This window comes from Synchiropus splendidus, chromosome 5 (assembly GCF_027744825.2).
Source record: "Synchiropus splendidus isolate RoL2022-P1 chromosome 5, RoL_Sspl_1.0, whole genome shotgun sequence".
Taxonomy (NCBI): domain Eukaryota; kingdom Metazoa; phylum Chordata; class Actinopteri; order Syngnathiformes; family Callionymidae; genus Synchiropus; species Synchiropus splendidus.
Genome location: NC_071338.1, coordinates 28,076,899 through 28,096,084, shown reverse-complemented (window position 1 = coordinate 28,096,084; position 19,186 = coordinate 28,076,899). Strand labels below are relative to the sequence as shown.

The window sequence follows — 19,186 nt, the reverse complement described above, 5'->3', positions numbered from 1 at the left end:
AATGATGACAGTTATTCATTTAAAACATGTTTTTTTTCCAGGGATCTTGTTTGAACGTTAGTGACCAAATGGGATTTACAATTTGCAAAGCAAAAGGGAGAACATTTTTAATCATGATTTTTAATCATGAAGACAGAGATAAATGTTTTTGACAGAGGTCTGATGATGGTCTTTAACAGAAGAATGGTCACAATGTCTAACTTCCTCTGTATGTGCTGTATGAGAATCTACTCAGTAGAAGAGGAACATGGTACTTTTGTACTGCATCATCCACGGTGAACACAATCTGCAAGAGAAAATAATATGTGTTACAGGTCAGACAGACCATGAATGTACTGGCACATTCCTCACCTCAACATAGGGATAAAAGCTGGTCTCCCCCAAACTCTCCCAGTACAGCTCTGTTTCAAAGCGGATCTTGTACATACCAGGCTGAAACATTTCTTTAGTGATGAGTCCTGGGCAACGGCCATCACTGTTGGTCACACTGGTGAGACAAGACAGGTGGTGATCAATGTGAGTGACAAGTTTATGTGCTTCATTGTCGTGTACAAAAGAATACACAGGATTAATTCTTCAAACGTTTTGGCATGAAAACAAATTAAAATCAGCCCAGACAGGAAATGTAGCTTGAATAAAAGGGTCAACAGAAGATGGATGATATTTATTGATGGTCAGGTGTTACCCAGTAGTGATCAAATTCCAGACTTTGGTTGAGGCGTCCTGTCCGTACAGACTGAGAGCCATATCTGCCACAGGGATTCCAGTGGCAATATTCAGCACATGGGTGGTCAGTGGACTGGGTGGAACTGCCATTGCTGTGTTCTAGAAGAAAGATAGCAGATTGAAACCAAATAAGGTTAATGAATCTGTCATTATTGCAAACTATTGATGGACAAAAGTCAATTCTATTGTCAGTAAGTGCAAGATGTAACAGGTGTAATGCAGTACAATGTCACTGGAATGAAGATTATTCAGTGTTTTACTATCAATATTGGTCAACAATGTAATTTAGTTGCCTCCACAGAAAATGCTATTTTAACAATGAATTCCATCAGTATATGTTGTAATATATATGTTTCTTTGATAAATATGCTTGACCTGCTTACAAAGACGTCACAGGAGAGAGAAGAGGTTCCCCAATAGAGCAGAGTGAGCATTCAACCAAATATTTGTCTGTTTGAACAAACTGGAAAAAAAATCCTCATCTTGCTCCATATGTGTTTTGAAAGAAAGAAGGAAAGAACAATGTAAAAAAAGAATCTAAATAAGTGCAGTTAGAAAACTGATCGATCCAAACAAATGCATCACAGCAGCATTAAATGTAATATGTTTTTCAGTTGTAGAAGTTGAGTGTTACGTGTCGCTTGGTAACACATTGAATTCATGAACGTAAGCATTCTGATGCTTGAAAGCACATCTAAACAACATCATGTCAATATCAGCGACAGTGAGCATCTAGAAACTATTTCATTGAATCTAAATTAATGTAGAAAACTGATCGATTCAAACAAATGCATCACAGCAGCATTAAATGTAATACATTTTTCAGTTGTAGAAGTTTTCTTACTCACCTTACAGTGCAGTAGGATATGGCCCTTGATGTTCTGCAGCCTGAGTGTGTTCATGTGGGCAGTAAAATTGACTCCCAAATGGATCAGAGCAGGAGCGAATAATGTAATTTTCAGCTTCACTCAATGCTTGACATTTGAATCACACTACTCTTACACTTTGTTCGGCGTTATCCTTCTGTCAACAGTGGAGCGATTGTGCAAGCAGTCCACATGAATTCTGGAAAAGGCGGAAGAAGAACTTGCGTCAAGCCTACAAATCCACCTCGGGTCGCACCGTGTATTGGACACGATAACTCCACCTCGATCAAAATAACAGCCTGCATAAAATACTATGTTTCAGATTAAAAGGAAATGAACCGTATCATACTCTTTTTGGCTCTAAGTAGTTGCTGGAAAACTCTCCACTGTCGCTGAATAAACAGTGGTCCAACTGGTTATTGGAAGCAAACACAGCAGCAGTGTTCACCGTTTGCATTTTCGCTGATTTTTTTTTATTTTGAAAAGTACCATCATAATCGGTTGAAACTTCCTGAGTGTCCAGCAACACAGTCAATTTCGGATTTGGAGATGGTTTGTTAATGTAATGGCGAAATTACGCAAAAATAATATCAAAAATCAATGTTGAAATATCACATCGGGATTACTTTGAACATCATGGTTTTTAATTATAAGAACGCAACACTATCGACAATAAATTCAAGAGGCGTACACAGACTACTTCCGGCTTGTCACATGACTCGCCTGGGACGTGACTTCCACGATCTCTCCACCTCTCAACTGAAGTAGAATCTGTCGTCTTTATAAGCATTTAGAATGACGTTATTAAGATTCAGAAACATATTTTTGAAATGACAAAGTTGCCTTGGAGTGGCATTCAAGTAGCATTTGTGTGTGGAGGAAAAGGCACCCAAGGAATTTTGACTCAACATTTATGACCGTGAGTATTTCCACTTGGTATATTTTAATAATTCAAACCAAAAACACGATGCACCAAAATGAATTTCAATTTTGTTAAAAAACACATGAGCAGTCCTAGAACGACATTGAAATCAGACAGAAGAACATCTTCATGGTATAATAATACACAATATTACACATCGATCTGGGCCTTCTCGCTGTGCCAAGTACAAGATGGAGGAGATGCTGACACTCCATTGGTGATGCAGAAGAAAATAAAACCTTTACAGCAAGAACGAGGCTGGAGTTTGTCAATTTGGTGGAAATTCCAAAATCTTTCCTGTGAAAAATCTCATAACACACACACAAAAAAATTAAAAGTGCTGGGAAAAAGTGCTTCCACCACAAACACAAGTCCCACAATGTACTGCAACAGTTGAAGCTCGGAGAGCAGTTCTCATTCTTGATGCTCAGTTTCAGTTCAGTGGATGTTGACCAGGTTTCTGCTTCACACCAAGTCAAAGTTTCATGTAAAGTGTTTGTGTTCAGTGTCACTCAAACCTGTCCTACACCAAGTGTCTCACAACTGCCATCATCTGAAGGATACAAATGAAATGATGCATCTGTTACAGTCCAGATACAAATCTGAACCAGATTAAAAAAGACATTAGGCGCCACAATATATTGGTTGTAGCAAGATTTAGAATTTAACCTCAATTGTGCACCTTTATAATCCAGTGAAACTCATCGTTAAAATGAGGGAATATAGGGAACTCATGCAAACATGTGGTGGCCACTGGACTCCACACCTCTGCGTTGTGATGCTAAGCTGCTTCCACTTCATGACACAGTGGCATCTCAAGGTCATAGATTCCCTTAAGCGATTGGAGCCATATTGTTCTATTTAAGTTCTCATCACTGTCATGTCACATTGTCGTCCTGAAAAAAAAAGCAGGATGTACTTCATACTTTATCTGTATTTTTCAAGAGTTAAGGAAATGGTCAAATTTGATCAGCAACATACAACTGAACAACAAAAACACACGGGACATGTTTTGATATGAGAACGTCCGAGATCTGATCTTGGTAGTTGCTATTCTCTTCCTCATGTTTGGCACCTCTCCAATCTTCATTTGTTCTTCCCAGTTCATATTTCATCCTCCAGGCCACAGCTGTGATTCCTCATCTGTGACAGACAACAGAAGAGTCACACTTGAAAACAGCTGCATCTTCATTTGGAACTTGAATGAAAGAGACGCATAACAATAGCGCCTCCTAGCCAAAAAAAAAAAAACTGCGATAAATGCCCAGCAGGGGGCGCCAAAGCAATATGTTGATTTTAAAAGGGAACAAGGGGACGCCACTCTTCCTTTAAATGAACCTGAAACATGGACCAGCAATATCAATTTTAGGGCGAGTTTATTGGAATATATATATATATATATATATATATATATATATATATATATATATATATATATATATATATATATATATATATATATATATATATATTGTCCAAGCTCAACAGACAACACAAACAATATAATCTGTTCCCATTTACTGTGTGGTGGTAGTCATCCGGCTCCCTCAGATCCAGGTTCTCCTTCTGACTGCGATGATAGGAGCTTATTGGAGAGAGGGAAGAGACCGAGTGTTCTGGACTGCAGGTGGATAAACAGTGCGGTGACTCAACAGGACTGTCCTCCCCTGCAGAGGACACCAGAAGGGGGAGGAAGGAAAAACAAGGAAACTTTAGTGCGTCGATTTCTCAAGACAATAAATCCTGGCTGTAGGACAACGGCAGAAATTACAGTCTTCATCCTGCTGACTTGACACCAGATGAGGGACAGCAGACTAAAGTGGGAGTGACAGGATGATGGATGGATGAGAAGGAGGTGAGCGACAGAGGAGGAAGACAGTGAGGGACGGGGGAATCAGGCAGAGCTGCCGACAAATTAATATGAAGAAGAGAGAGCTCAATCAGTGAAGGTGAGACGCACAACAACGATCACAGTGAACACAAACTTCTGGAGCTTCAACTTCACACAGTCGATGCTGAGCCTGCGAGCTTTTCTTTATCAGCATCACCTATTCCTGTTTGACCTGTGATGGGTTTCTGGCTCCTTGAAAAGAAGAGATAAGAACCACTGGCTCACACCAGCAGGACCACACAGCTGTCACCACACCTCATGATTTCATTTCATTTTGGAGGTATCTTCAAATGAAAACCTAACTTGTGCATGAAACACAATATTTCAGTGCATGTATATATGTACGATATCACACCCCAGTTACTTGGAGTGATTGGAAGGAACACCCTCAACAAAAGTGAGTGAAAGCATCCAAGCTGGAATCACACCAGGCACCTCCGTGTGTCACGAGCCATTTCAGCACCACTATTGATTTGAAATCATATGTCCTCAGCAGTTGTAATCTTCCCATGGATTGTGCTATTGATGTGCATATCATATCCAATTTAAATTTCACACATGCATGCCTCCGACGTTTATCTCTCAATGTTTCACCTTTGTGGTCGTTGGTCTCCGCGTCCATCCTGTCCAGGCTGTCGAGCAGCCCATCGATTTGTGTCTTGATCAGTGTCAGCTCCTTTTTAATCACCTGCAACTCCTCCATGCCGACTGCGAGTACAGACACACAGCAGGTTACACCCGATACCGTACCCACGACAAACGCTATTAATACTAATACATCTTTGAAATGAACATTTTAAATCCAGCATCTTAGTGTCTTCGTTTTTATGTTTTTATTTACGAAACAAAAGTGTAATCATTTTATGAAATAAACAGTAAACATCTATTTTGAACAATTGAATATGTTATATATTTCTTTCAAGTTTGTCTGGTAGTTTTTTTAAATTACTATGAAATCTGAATTAGTCACATATAATGGCACCACAAAAAATTTGCATTATAAGAATCACATTTAAATATCTTAAACTGGAATGTCATGTACATTATGCCACGCATTATTTTGATTTTTTATATTTATATGCATACAATCTTTCTCAGAATACTTGAAACATTTCAAATTGAGCTGCCCTTTTATGTTTTGCCATTGCGTGTTATGTACATTCATCCATCCAACTAGAGAAGTGCTTCGGTCCAATAATGAAAAAAATAAAAATAAAAAAAATAAATGAATGAAACAAATCAAACAATTATCATCGAAGTAATACATGAATACAAACACACAAGGGGAGAAAACAGACATTTCGGTTTCATGCAACACAACATACGGTCAAATCACTGTTTTTTAATCATTTTCCATATGACTATGGTGATAAAATGCGAATTTAACAACGTTTTGACTGGTTTCTCTTCAAATCACTTCTTCACATCTCTCTGAGGACAGACACTCCGCAGCGCCACAGCCACCTGGTGTCCATTTGAGATCATTACAGTTCTGAATACAACATGACTTGTATTGATATAATTAAAGAAATATGGTTTATGCTGTCTAGTTTAATGCTTTACTTGCACTTTTGTTTTGTTTCTGAGTCTCTCCCTCTCTAGCATGTCAGCCACGCCCCTGGAGGGGAGCAGGGGCCACTAAATCCTGGGGGCAGTCAGATACAAATAATCCTCCTGACTCTCTGATGTCCCTTCAAGTTGAGCTGAGACAGACTCACGCTTGGCTGTGGATGAACTGGAGGAGTGAGCTCTGGAGCTTCTGGAGTGGGTTCTGTCTCGGCTGCGTCTGTGCCTGGAGGAGGAAGAGGATGAGCGGAATCTCTTGGCCGGGCTCAGCCCCTCGGGTAGTGGAGACAGTGACGCTGGGACAAGCTGGTAGTCGTACACCCTGGAAATGAACCGCAGCGTGAGTCAACTCTTAGAAACAACTTGGATCATTCAGATGCCAGAACATGAGGATTTCATGATTTTCAGTCATGCTGTTGTGGTCACATGACCTTAAAATAGTATCCACTGTCTTGAGTCACAGTTGCAGTTTACCTTGTCAAAAAAAATGATAATCATTAAGACACACAGAAAAAAAACACGACCAAAAATGGATGCTCCTGATTATTTGTCACAGATGAAACGTGGCTAGTGACGTTTTAATACACTCTAGCTACAATAACATTACAGTTAGCTTTAACGCCTCCTCAACCTTGGCATGGTTAGACGTTTAAAACCCACACCTAAAAATCCCATCCAGTCTTCCAGTTTCCACAATCTCGAAAACAGACACAGAAGCGGTGCGAACAAAACGAACAATAAGAACAACAATACCGATATTTTGTCCCTTTATTTTTCCAGCACATTCATCTTTCTCTGGCTCCAGCGTCGCCGCCTCCCTGTGGACAGCTCCGTGTCTCTATCTGCCACTGAATGTAATTGGTTCTGTCAGAGCCGATCAATAGCTCGCCGCCAGGTTGGCACTGCCGGTGACAGCGGGTGTATCTCAGTTAAACTGCACAGTGGGAGAAGAAAAGTCGCTCCTGTGTTTGTAAGTGTTGGTTTGAGACCCAATCTCAAAAGAAATGACGACAAAATATTTAGCTGAGGCAAGTGTTCGAGTCGGACTAGGTCATGTGGTAGTGACCAGCTGATTGTGTGAGAGAGAAAGCCTTTTACTGTGCCATAGCTACCACTTTTTTCCATACAGCAAAGTGGGTTTATGCACCTTTTTTTTCATGTATAGTAAGTTACTTAGCAACAGAACCACTGTTATGCCCTTGAGCTTGGTTTGTCATCACAGTGACAGACTTGTACACCTGCAGTTTGTGAAAGAAAGACAGAGACCGCCATTTATTTGAGACGCTCAGAGACTTGTTCTCAGAGATGGCATTTTCTCCGACTGTTATTGGTTTCCTTGGTGTTATTACAACATGGAAAAATAACTTTGCTCAAGTTTCCTCTTCTTTTTTGTCTTCACCATTTCCCAACTCAAAATCAAGTCAAAGTCAAGTCCTCCTAGATCATGTCCCGGAACCTGAGTGGCGGCCTTCCTCTACTCGTTTCCACTCCGCCTCCAACACTCTTCATCCGAAATGGACACGTCTCTCCTCTCACCTTGCCCAAACCATCTGGCTTTTTAAAATTTGTCTCCAAACTTATCTTCAATGGTTGTGTCTCTGACGTGTTGGTTCCTAATCTGGTCCTTCCAACTCACTCCCAATGAAAACCAGAGCATCTTCAACAGATGGAATTCTGCTTCCTGTCTTTGTGTCACAGCGTCTAAACCACAGCAGGTCTCACTGCTGCCCCCATGAGGCTTTCCGTGCTGTCACAGATCACCACTGATCGTCGGCTCCATTCGACCGTAAATACATGTCCTCACATGCTCCTTTTTACTCCAACCTCCCCGCCCCTCCTCCCACCTTGCCACTCATACATGTGAAGTTTGCAATATAGATAATATTTAACAAATATATAGTTTAATAATAATGTGCAGCAACTTGCTTATTGTGGATTCACTTCTACTCATTGGGGGATGATGTTTTCCACTTGTTGCTTGTTGTTTCAGCTCTTATAGCCAACAAACCAAAATGGAACACCCCGCCGTTTTTTTTCCTCAACATATAAACAGCATCCATTTTCAGTCAAGCAGTGCTTGAAAATAAAACATTTCTAATTCTATTTTGATTTATTCCATTTCACTCAGAAGTTGTCAGAGTGCATCAGCTCATCCGTGTCCTTTGATCTGCACTGGTTCCAAGCCAGAAGCTCTCTCAGCCTCCACGTATTGCTTTATTTGTGAATCTCTTTCCACGTAAAAAAAAACAAAAAAAAGAAACATCTGAAACTCAAGCAAAAAGATTCCCTGTGATTGTTGGTTAATAGATTTATCTGTGTTTATCAGGGATGGCGGGCGGACTGATCTCAGTGTAAACAGATCCATCGGCTGCAAGATAATAAAAATCTCCTCTGCTGTACATCACAATCTGTCCGCTGCGAGAATTTGGCATCCAACCATGACATAGATGAAGCCGTCAGCAAAGTTCTTTTAAATGTGTTCTCTCTTCAGTAAATAATGCTGGGGTTTTCTTGAATGTCTCCATGTTTGTCGTGATCTTAACTGCCTAACACACAAAGACACCGCCTTCACTGAGCCACACAGCGAGGGAGTGTATTAGGCCACTGTAAGTGTGTAAGATTAGGGGCTCACTGCACTGTCTGCATGGGGAGACAGGCACCAGACCAAAGACTTATGGGAGTTTAAAGTCCTTCACAGCAGTTTGCCAGGACACAGAGACAATGTGTTGTAACACCGGCTTTGAAGTGTCATCTCTGTGAATGAACGCAAGGACAATGAGACAGGATTAGAGGAAAGTGCAAGTGAGTGTTTGTCTCTGTGGATTAGACCGCACACGTAAAGCAGCTTTGTCGGCTCGAGTTGTTATCTTTTCATGGAAAGACGCTTTTCTTTCATGTTTGGGCGAGAGGACGAACGATGGTCACTGCATCTTATGCACCAACAAATCACACACAAACACCGGCGAGCGTCTACTCCCAACAGACATGGCTCCAATCGAGCGTGTTTAACGCACAAAAATGCACACACAAGCTATAAGCGACGTCTGCATCTGGGGGAATAATCACAGACTGTGTTAAAAAGCAAATTGAAAAATCTGAAGCGAGTGTTTCTCCTGAGCAAGGGTGGAAAAAATGCAGAGCAAGGAAAAGCAAATGATGAAAAGCAGCACAACAAAGAAAAAATGGCAGTCAATACTCAGCGCAGCAGAGCAGAGTGAAGGCAAAATTATTAATATTTCTGTGTTCACTTGGCCCAGACCGAGCAGAAACTCAGATGGAAAGAGACAATGGGGCTGAGAATTTTTAATTCTAGCAAGAAAAAGATGGCGTTCGGAGGCAATTATTCACAAATGCAGCCTCTCAAATACACTCTAAAGTACAAGCAGAGGCAGGTGTGGTTTGAAATGTGATCAAGTCTTGGCTCAAATCATTTAAAACCCTTGCAGATACAGCGAGTCACCATGAGGAGAGCAGCCCTTTAACTCCTACGGTAACCCTACCTAAAATGCTTCACTCTAACCCTGGTAAGGGTTCAGATAGTAACCACGTGTGGCTGTTAATTGTACGCTTCACCAAAGACTGAAACCATAAAAACAAGTCAGATATGTCGACATGAAAACTGACAAGGAAAAACTGCGTCATGTTCGAATTACTGAGTAATGCACCTCAGGTGGCGCCGTGAGCTCTTCAGTCCTTCTGGTTTCTATGACCGTAGAAGAACAGCAATGGAAACTGACAGGTAGCAAGAAACAGTTTCAGATGCTTCTGATGTCAGGTTTATCATGTGTTCTCCCCAGACATCGACTAAGATCGAGGAACTCACATGCTACACAGCTGGTTACTTACACAACTTCTCGATTGTAAACATGGTTATTAGACATCACTGGACCGTCATTTGTCGATGAGTGTGTTTACTTCTGCTGCGTAGCTGATGTGCACATCTCCCAGTCCACTCATAGTCGAGCTACTTGGCTACATGCTAGCGTAGTTGAGCTGTTAACCGGATTATCCAGGTCACGTAGTCCGAGTGAGAGAAATCAGAATTTCTCGCCGGGAGTCGCACTGAGCTGTTTATATGCTAACGCAACTAATACAATAATTTGTTTTTTTGGCCGCCATGAAACCGCAGTCACTTTTAGATCCAGAACAGTAATTTCACTTTAAATCTACCTGAATACTGAAAGACAAGAAACAATTCAATGAAAATAAAAGATTGTTAAAATAACATTAAAAATAAAATGCCTGAGACTTGAATGTAGTCTGAGACCACTCAAGCATGACTTGTAATTCCATCAAGCCGCTTCACAAAACCAGATTGATTTTAAGATGCCTCAGTTGCACAAACTCTAATGGTGATGGTGAGATACAGAATTTGAAAGCACATATTTCAATGTCACAGCGAATAATTTTGTTGTCTGTCTTGCTATCCTTCCACTCCACTACTCAACGCACTTTTTTTGAGCTTAAAAGAAGTGAGCCTTTCTTCGACTACCTTTGATCTCTGGTCAAAGCCCAATAAAAATTGCAGAAATGATTTTTTGATTCTTTGATTCTGCTGCAAGTGAAAGCCGAGGTGTCTAACAGCGGAGTGGCAGATGATGACAGAGAACAGAGGACACGCGACAGGAGGGAAGAAGAATCGGCTTGAGTCGTCTCAAACACACATGGGAGCAGCGAGGTGTGTGACCTAACAGTGAAGATTTATGACAGTACCTGTCATAGTAATCCTCCTGATAGCTGTCATAGTCCAGGTCCAAGTCCGTGCTGCGGGGGACATGGAAAGATGGTGGTTAGGGAAGCCAGGATGAAGCCATTTGTTCCACAGAAAAAAAGTGTTTCCCTGCTCAGCAATGTGTAGCTCAGGTGACATATTTCACTTGTCTTTGGTGAACATGCAGAGGAAGCGGAGGAAAACGACACTAATCCGCAGTGAGATCATATTGCAGAGTGTCAGACCTCAGCATTCCTCCAAAATACCTTCAGCTAATAATCCAGCTGCCCAACAAGCCACTGTCTCCATTTGTCCCCCCATGACTCATTCCGTCTCATTGCTATTGTTGTGAGAACCTGCCTACTTTAACATGCATGGAATCCTTGCAACGAAAGCACAGAACTTCTGCTGGCTGGTGTTTACTTGATGATGGAGGAGAAAAGTGATGAGAAGGACAGATGAGTTGAACACACTGTCTTTGACTTGTTCAGTGTGCCACTATCATGCTGAATGTGCAACTTGGAAAGAAGTTTTTTTTAATTGAATCACCATCACCTCAGAACTGCATACATCAACATGAAATCTGGGCCCTGACTGGTTAACGTGCCCATCTTGTATTAGAAGTTATATTGGTTTGGCCGTTTTTGGACCATTTTTCCTCATCGCTATTGGCCGCCATCATATTGGTCCCTGCCGATATTTGTCCAATTGTGAATTTGTCCAATGCACGTGAAATCTACTGCCTTTTTAAAAATGTTTTTGTTAATTCATGTTGTCATCAATGGTAGATCGATTTCTTTACTTTCTCTTACTCTGCTTTTCTTTGTTGATCTGCCGGCTAGGCTACTGCCTGCATTTCATATTGCTTGAAAAGGTTATTGAACCATTAGTTAGTGAGTTAGTCAGTCGACATATTTTTATAAAAATATTCTCTAATGTATACTGTCAATTTTTTGCGATGAAAGGTTTGCAAACAAATTATATCTCCACAGTACAATTTTCTTAATACCAATGCCAAAACTGTCTAATATCGGCCCAGGATATCGGCCTAGCTTTTGCAAGCCACCAGTTTTGATGTTGGTATTGAGCCAACATCCCAACATTATCGCAACACTTTGTTGACTTGGCAGATCAAGTTAATGTGAATGATGAGAAGATGCACGGAAGCTCTCTGCACGGAATCATATTGGATGTCAGTTACTATTAATAGCAAAACGCTAAATTGCTCCGCGGTTTGAGAGGCTGTAAATAGAAAGTTACACGTTGAGTGGAAGAAGCGCCTTCCCATAGTCATGCTGCAGGCCGAACATGCTTCAAATGAAAACCTATATGCGTCAATATGCAACGCTGAGGGCTGCCTTTGTTGTCAGTATCAGACACAAAAGCCATCTTTCCCGTCAATATATTACGCCAGGGGAGAGAGGATGTGTTGCTGATAGCGTTTTGTAGAGTTACAAGAGTTGAGTAAGTTTGGTTTCCATCTCTGCGGTCAATAACTCATAAAATTATGACCACAACGATTATATGGGATTATCACTCATAATCCCAGAAGGTCTGAAACACATCAAAGGCATGCAAGTAAGATAGAATGATTATTTAGTTTTACGTGCTCGAGAAATCCCCTGTTGTGCCACCCAAGTCAACTGATATTCAAGGAATATTTTATAAATATAAAAAAACATTGAGACACTTTGGGTTTATAACAACGTAATTCATTTACCAGCCGTGTGTTCTATACTTTAAACAATTAGCCGCTCAGCGCTGATCAATACACGGCATGTTTAGCCATTTATTTCCCACTTGATGACAGTCGGGCCATTAAAATAAGTCACCAGGGTCCAGTAACGACATGACAAGTATAAACAAGAGTTGTCGAGTGATTTAGTGAAGACAAATCTGTGTCAGTTATGCCAAACACATTTACACTGTAATTACCTTCATCGTGAGGCACCAACTGCCTGGGTCACCGTGCGCGTGTGTGTGAGCAGAAATAGAGTGTGTGTGAAAGGAAAGCTGATGGACGTCGGGTCACTAAAGGCTAATTAATTTTTTTTTCATAATTTCTGGAGTGCCAAGGAAATCCATTAGACAGTGCTGGCCATAAATCATCCCTGCATCAATGTGTGAGTGAGTGTGTGTGTGTATGGTGGGGGGGTGTAGCCGTGTGTGCGTGAGTGTGTGTGATGAATTTGTTTGAATAAAGCATCCCCCTCAGATTTACACCAGCATGCACCGCTGAAGTCGGTTTCACAGCAACTGAGGAACCTCGACAGAGAGATTGTCGTTGTGTGAGATGAATTATCAGCCTGGCAGGAGAATTAGTCTGGTTTCTTGACAGATGCAATTTAAATCACGCTCTCTCTTGCTGTCCTGACTTTTTTTGTGATGTGTTCACTGAGAAATTATAGTTGTATCCTACTTTGATTCCTAATACACTTAATTTGCCACACTGTTACATTTTTTTTCCCTGCACGGCTCACAGCTGTACGCTGCGACTCGACAGACTACAACATCCCAGAGGATTCTCCAAAAGTCATCTGGCAGAAAAACGGAATTGCCTAGGAACAGTTGGTGTGACATTTAAAGGCTTTTTTTTTGGAATGACAGAAACCTTTGTCTGATGCTAACACGCTCATAAATAGCATTCAAAGCGGCCAATTTGAGTTTACATCAAACAGGAGCACAGCCTAAATATCCTTAACACATAATGATAATAGGGCTTTTTGTCACGATTTGGCCCCTTCCACCACCAAGGATGATGCCATGATCATCCTATAAGATGAATTTGTCAGCAGTCACAAAGGTTAAACGTGTTCAGTATTCATGATCAAAAACCTTTGTGTGAGTGGGGAGAGCTGACTGCTCCTGACTTAAGGCTCCGTCCATATCTACATCCATACGTAAAGTTGAGAATAAATGGGCCTTACAGCAGACAATCTCGAAAAAAATAGATGGAAAAAGTGGCACATATTATGAGCTGCACTATTCTCTCTGCGAAATGGGAAAGCTGCATGTCTTTCCTGTAAACAGGAATCAAAATAAACTTCTTCTAGACAAACTCATGTATGGAATAATATGTCATCAAGCAACTCCTGCTTTTATTTTGTTATTTCCTGTTTGTTTTCCTGTTTTCATCTCCTCCAGCTTCCTGGCATTCACCAGCTAATCGAGCCTTCCCGGTTATCTACACCCCTCAGTGTCAGTTAGTGTTGCCAGATGGTTACTTTGCGTTCCTACAGTAAACTCTCTCGAGAGTCAATTCTCTTGTGTTTCTCTGAATCTTTCTAAATTGTGTGCATGCTTGATTTCTTATCAGCTGCCTCCTTAGTCGCATTCTCCTCGCTCCGTTTTCTGTTTCTGATTTTTCTCTATTTAGATTGTGTGTGAGTGTTTTCTACAACTCACTTTTTGGTTTTCTCTCGCTACCATTATTTCCTTGTGTGAGTGTGTTTTGTGCTACCACCGAGCGCTTTCTGTTTATTGGGCCTCGTGAGTTAATTTCTGAGCGAGTTTGCGTTGCCTCCCTTGGTCAGGCTTCAATTATTTATTCGCCTGTTTTCTGTTTTAGGTTTTTTCCCCTGCCCTTGTGTGTTCTCCTCGCTCCGCGTTTTGGTGCCGACAATCCCTTGGTTTCTCTGTTCCTGTTCATCTTGGTGTTATTCGTCTTTTGTTAATAAATCAGTTAAATTAATCTCATTCTCCTGAGTCTCCTGTCAGCTGTCAACAACTCAGCAACTGGGTCTGACTCCTAAGCAGCCATGACACTGAGTGTGTCTGGTACCTTGCACTACTCGACGTCTATGGAGCTGTGGAAATATTAGACAAGCACATGACCTAAGGCTGGCCCCTCACTGCAGAGTCGGAGTGGAGGGAACCCAAGCCTAGAGTGAACTAACAGTCTTTGCTGAAAAGATTCAGATACAATCCAAACCCACAGTTCAGTTATGTCTTTCTTGGAGGCTGATGCGTCACTTAACTCTTCAGATGCATGGAGATTGCTGTTTCTAACTAGATGACTCAGTAATATTACTGCTAAGTAAAATCTTGAATCTTGTCCTGTGTGAAGAAATGGTAATAACGTGTTTTCGGTCTCTCACAGCTGCTGATTAAAATTAAACTTGCTGCAGCTTCAGTTCATTTGCATACGTAAATCCTTATCCACCCACACAACTGAAGACCTGATGTAGATCTGGGGAAACATCAATGTACTAAAGAAGCCAGAAACTACGGTCGTGACCACCTTGATTTTATACATTTTACACATGAAAACGCAACAGAGAAGAATCTGATCAATTATTACACTTTACTTCTTGGATTGTAGACGAGTGTCTGAAGTTTCATTACTATTGAAGATTGAGGAGGATCAATGGGGTATCTGCAGGCTGGTGGAGGATTCTGTTTGATGAGTCCTTAAAAAAATATGTTGATTTAAGTATATTTGGCAGTTTAATGAGAATGATGAGGCAGGGATTGGTAAAATCATGATTGATGATCCGAGATTTGAGGGACATTTTATGGTCTTTCTACTTGACAGAGCGTCGCGGCTTAGACCTCCTTTTAATGTGGTTACATTGGGCTATCAGGGGGAGGAATCCAGAGTGCACAGGATCCCAAGCTGCATAGAGAAATGACTTGAAGTTTGCTTCAAAACAATTTGCCTCATGCTGAATTTGAACCAGCGACCTGTTTGCTTAGAAGGTGACACAGTAATCTTTAGATCGCTGCTGAGCTTTCAATTATTATCACATCATTTGTCAGGTGAGTTTATACTTAATTGCCCTTCTTCTTATCATCATAAGGAGCTCTGGTGTCCAATTATTAAAAAAAAAGGATTTAATGAATCAATCAAAGACATCAAGCACATGTTTTGTTGCTAAGAAATCAGAAGTCAAGCTCAATTACACCTATTGTATAACCTCCTTTGTCAATCTTGCAGTGAAATACTAGCAGGTTTGAAGGACCATGAACCATATAAGGACATAATAATCGAGTAAATAATGCCAATAATACTTGAAAACCCTGGCTGTGAAACATGTGGCCCTTACAATAGTGTTAAGAGCTTTTGCAGGTTATTAAGTCGTTCACTAAATCACTACCTGCTTGTTTTTCCCATCGATCCTCTTTCTGCTGACAGACACAGAATCCATCCACCCGTCAATGACTATAATCCAGCTCAACTCAATCACGCAAAACACACTTAACAGTCCGGAATTGTATTGTTGTTACTGGAGCATTCTGCCAGTTTTTAGCGGAGATGTTTTGTTTGGTGTCAAAAATTATTGTTCCGCGAGACCACACTCTTGTGTGCTCTTTTCCTTTAAGCTCATTAACTGACAGAGTGAGGCATACTGTCTAGAGGAATCAATAACCTGGAGCGGAGAGGAACCTTCAAACATACACAACGTTTGGGTATGTGCTCCGAGAGAATTAGACAGAAAGATGTTAAGATTGAGTGCAATTCAGAAGAGAACGACTATGACGGAAAAGGCGGGCGGATGAATCGAGAGCTCGCTCTCCTTCTGAGAGATTTTCATAGGACGTACTCAGAGCTAATCTGTTCCCGCTCTCCCTCTCATTTAATCACAAACCCTGTTTTTCTCTCGGTTTCACTCGGGTGCACGTCTCGCACGTTTTTCCCAGCAAGCATTTGAACAACAGTAATGATGAAGATAATCACTCAGTTTTACTGAAAGTTATGCAGAAAAAAAAAGTTGTGCTTATAATGGGTGAGAAAGTAGAGGGTAATTGTTTCAGTCTGAGACACGCTCATTTATTGTAGAAGATTTTGCCAACTTGTCTCAGTGTTTTCCATCTTTTCTCCAGATCTTTATGTATTGATGATTAAGCCTCTGCAAACTTGACACACTCCATGTTTCATGAGGGTGATTTACGCTCACTGGACGACGCTATAGAGTCAAGTCAAGCAGGGTGAGAAGGTCCTTTGGCGCTACATGCTGAGTCATTGTAAGTCACTATAAGTCTCTGTAAAAAGGTATAATGTACTGTAGGTCGGAGCCTTATCACTGCAGCGGCCCGTTATTGCCGATGAAACACCCAGAGGATTTAAAAACAACGGAAAGAAAATGTCCCACAGAATTTAGATGCCACCCGCACAAACACACCAAGCCAAGAGAGCATTTTTTTACGAACCCAATAATTAACTCACTTGGTATATATAGCATTATATAGCACTGCGATAAAAGCCAAGTGTCATACGAGTTGGAGAAGTGACCAAGACTCACAATCATTCAGGTTTTCAATTGAAAGAGCAACACAGGTATTTTTCAGCGGGCGTGGTAGTATTGAATAGCCAGGTTGGTCTTTTCACTCTTTCACACAAATATTGAACAACACTATATAGCCCTCTGGCAGAAATAAAATAACTTTGACTCATTTTTTAATTAACTCACTCTGTGAATTAAGTGCATTTGAAGCCACTATGTGTGCGTGTGTGTGTGTGTGTGTGAATTTTTTTCCATACTTGTGAGAACATCCTGACAAGCCACCATTGTTGTGAGGACAATTTGCTTTGTGAAGACATTTGGGCTTGTCCTCACAAGGTTTAGAGGGTTAAAACGTCAGTAAAAGTAGTTAATTAGAATTGAGTTTAAGTTAGGTTCAGTGGTTCAGTTTAGGTTAGCCACTTGTTTTGGATGGTTAGGTTTAGGGTGAGAGGCTGGGGAAAGCATTATGTCCATGAGTGGTCGCCACAATGATGGTGTGACAAACAAGCGCGTGAGTGAGCGTGTAGGCTGTGGTGGGGGCTACCATACTCACAATTATCGTGCACCACGCCGTGGTCTCTGCGTTCAAATGGAGTTTTAATACCATAGATGGGATCTACCTTGGAGGAGCTACGGTGATTTCCATCATGTAACCCTGTTGGTTGTTTGTTCTTTCCAACGATGGAAAATAACAACAGAATGTCACAACAGAATGTCTCAAACTCAGTCACCTCTAGCCAGGTCATGAACACGGGAGCGTCGCACTTGACACAATGATGAAGGATATTGTTGTATTACTATGGCTCATCCCATGTGTATCCATTTGCCACGTTTGTACAATCCTTAAAATAGCTGGAGAGATATGATAAGATGGACCAGTGTCTTCACACTGCAGAGAGCATCAAATCATTGCATCGCTGCACCAGGATTTAACACACAGCCACTTTCATCACAGTACATTAAATCCCTGGGACATCATCTTATTCCCATGACCCTTATTAACCAGTAGTTAACTTCAAAATCTGGCATCAAATTGTTCACCTTGTGAGAGAGATATTGTTCCAACACTGAGGGCATGAGAAAAGGCACATAAGGAACGCTCACAAACGCAGATCAGGTTTTACGACCGGCCCTGCGGGAGTGCACGTTTGACAATGAGCATCTTTATTGCTTCCTGAGCGGCTTCTTAAACACGCAGCGATCACACACTCCAATGATTTAATCAATGACATGTCCAGGACGGAAGACGATCAATAACGCATCACCATGTTATCTGTTCCGTGACACTCATTGCTGCTCGGCCCGCTGGTCTGCATCGTTTGGATATACTGTATGAAGAGTGCAAGTTGATTTACGACTAGCAGGCGACGCACGGGAGCCCCCACAGTCATGGCAACTAAAGGAGCTCAGAAATTTATATCCAACATAGATCAGAGCTAAATTATAGCCCGGCAGCAATTTATTCTGCAGGAGAGATGGAGGGGGAGAGGCAGGGTTATATGTCAGACTGCACTTATCCTTCCTCTTCGGAGTTCAAAAAGCTCAGAAGGACTTGGAGTCTTTCAGCTTTGATTGCAGTCACACCTCGAAGGAAGCAGCACCTGAGTGATGGTGCAGAGTGTGGGGAGATGCCGAGCAGGAGATGGACAGACTTGGGGTGCAAGGGAAATTTGTGTGATCCAGAGAATCCAGAGAGCACGACGGGATTCACGACTTCAGAGCGTAGCTTTTTTCATCGATAATTGGAGTTGCATTATTGCATTGTTTTCATATAAGCATCATTTCAATATAACTTAAGATCACAATAATCTCACAAAATGATGCGATATACAATGTTCAGCTCTTGATACGATATACGATATATATATCATGCTATTCATGAATTGATACAATTCAATAATGTTTCGATAATCTTACATCATTTTCTGAAAAGCTTCTTGGGTCCTTTTTGTCACCTCCTTCCATCTTCAGATACAAAGTAAGCCAGGCGTACATATTATGATGAAAATGCAATGACATACATTGATTTTATTTGACTATCGTACTACAGAGTTGAGGCAACCAGTGTGGTCTTTTATTTCAATATAATAACTGCTAAAATAAAAGCTTCAAACCGCGACAATATTGACTTCTAGCTCCGTAAACATGAAGTATAAATATCATTATCAAAGTGCTTGTAGCAAAACAGGGCCCTGCTTGCAGCTGCACTAACCACAACTCCGCTTGCCGTCAATGCTTCACCATTTTGAAGTTCAGAGTCAGACCCTCCATCAGGACAGA

General features: G+C 41.2%; 2 protein-coding genes across 3 annotated transcripts in view; both read right to left on the bottom strand.

Annotated features, from left to right (window-relative positions):
• Positions 1 to 138: 138 nt before the first annotated feature.
• On the bottom strand, positions 139 to 1,789 carry LOC128758884 (5-hydroxyisourate hydrolase-like). The gene is made up of 4 exons (XM_053865343.1): positions 1,575 to 1,789; positions 686 to 825; positions 352 to 487; positions 139 to 286 (listed from the first exon to the last, which is right to left on the bottom strand). The coding sequence occupies exons 1-4, from the start codon at positions 1,626 to 1,628 to the stop codon at positions 197 to 199; spliced, it is 420 nt and encodes a 139-aa protein (XP_053721318.1). The 5' UTR covers positions 1,629 to 1,789; the 3' UTR covers positions 139 to 196.
• A 442-nt stretch (positions 1,790 to 2,231) lies between these two features.
• The window catches only part of LOC128759178 (heterogeneous nuclear ribonucleoprotein C-like), a 40,683-nt gene continuing 23,728 nt past the window's right edge, over positions 2,232 to 19,186 (bottom strand). Inside the window, exons 3-7 of one of the 2 annotated variants that reach the window (XM_053865942.1) lie at positions 10,685 to 10,735; positions 6,124 to 6,293; positions 5,000 to 5,113; positions 4,036 to 4,181; positions 2,234 to 3,657 (exon numbers count right to left, since the gene is read on the bottom strand). In XM_053865942.1, the coding sequence (XP_053721917.1) occupies positions 3,619 to 3,657; positions 4,036 to 4,181; positions 5,000 to 5,113; positions 6,124 to 6,293; positions 10,685 to 10,735 (520 nt within the window). In that variant the 3' untranslated portion in view covers positions 2,234 to 3,618. Of the gene's footprint in view, positions 3,658 to 4,035; positions 4,182 to 4,999; positions 5,114 to 6,123; positions 6,294 to 10,684; positions 10,736 to 19,186 lie in introns of both variants that reach the window. The other variant, XM_053865943.1, reaches the window with a different exon arrangement.

What these genes read in the sequence shown, in the direction of transcription:
- LOC128758884 (XM_053865343.1), bottom strand. Translation starts at nt 1,628, where the DNA reads ATGAACACACTCAGGCTGCAGAACATCAAGGGCCATATCCTACTGCAC. An exon ending in ATATCCTACTGCACTGTAAG is followed by an intron (nt 826 to 1,574) that starts GTGAGTAAGAAA and finishes TCTTTCTTCTAG; the next exon opens with AACACAGCAATGGCAGTTCC. An exon ending in GCTTTTATCCCTATGTTGAG is followed by an intron (nt 287 to 351) that starts GTGAGGAATGTG and finishes TTTCTCTTGCAG; the next exon opens with ATTGTGTTCACCGTGGATGA.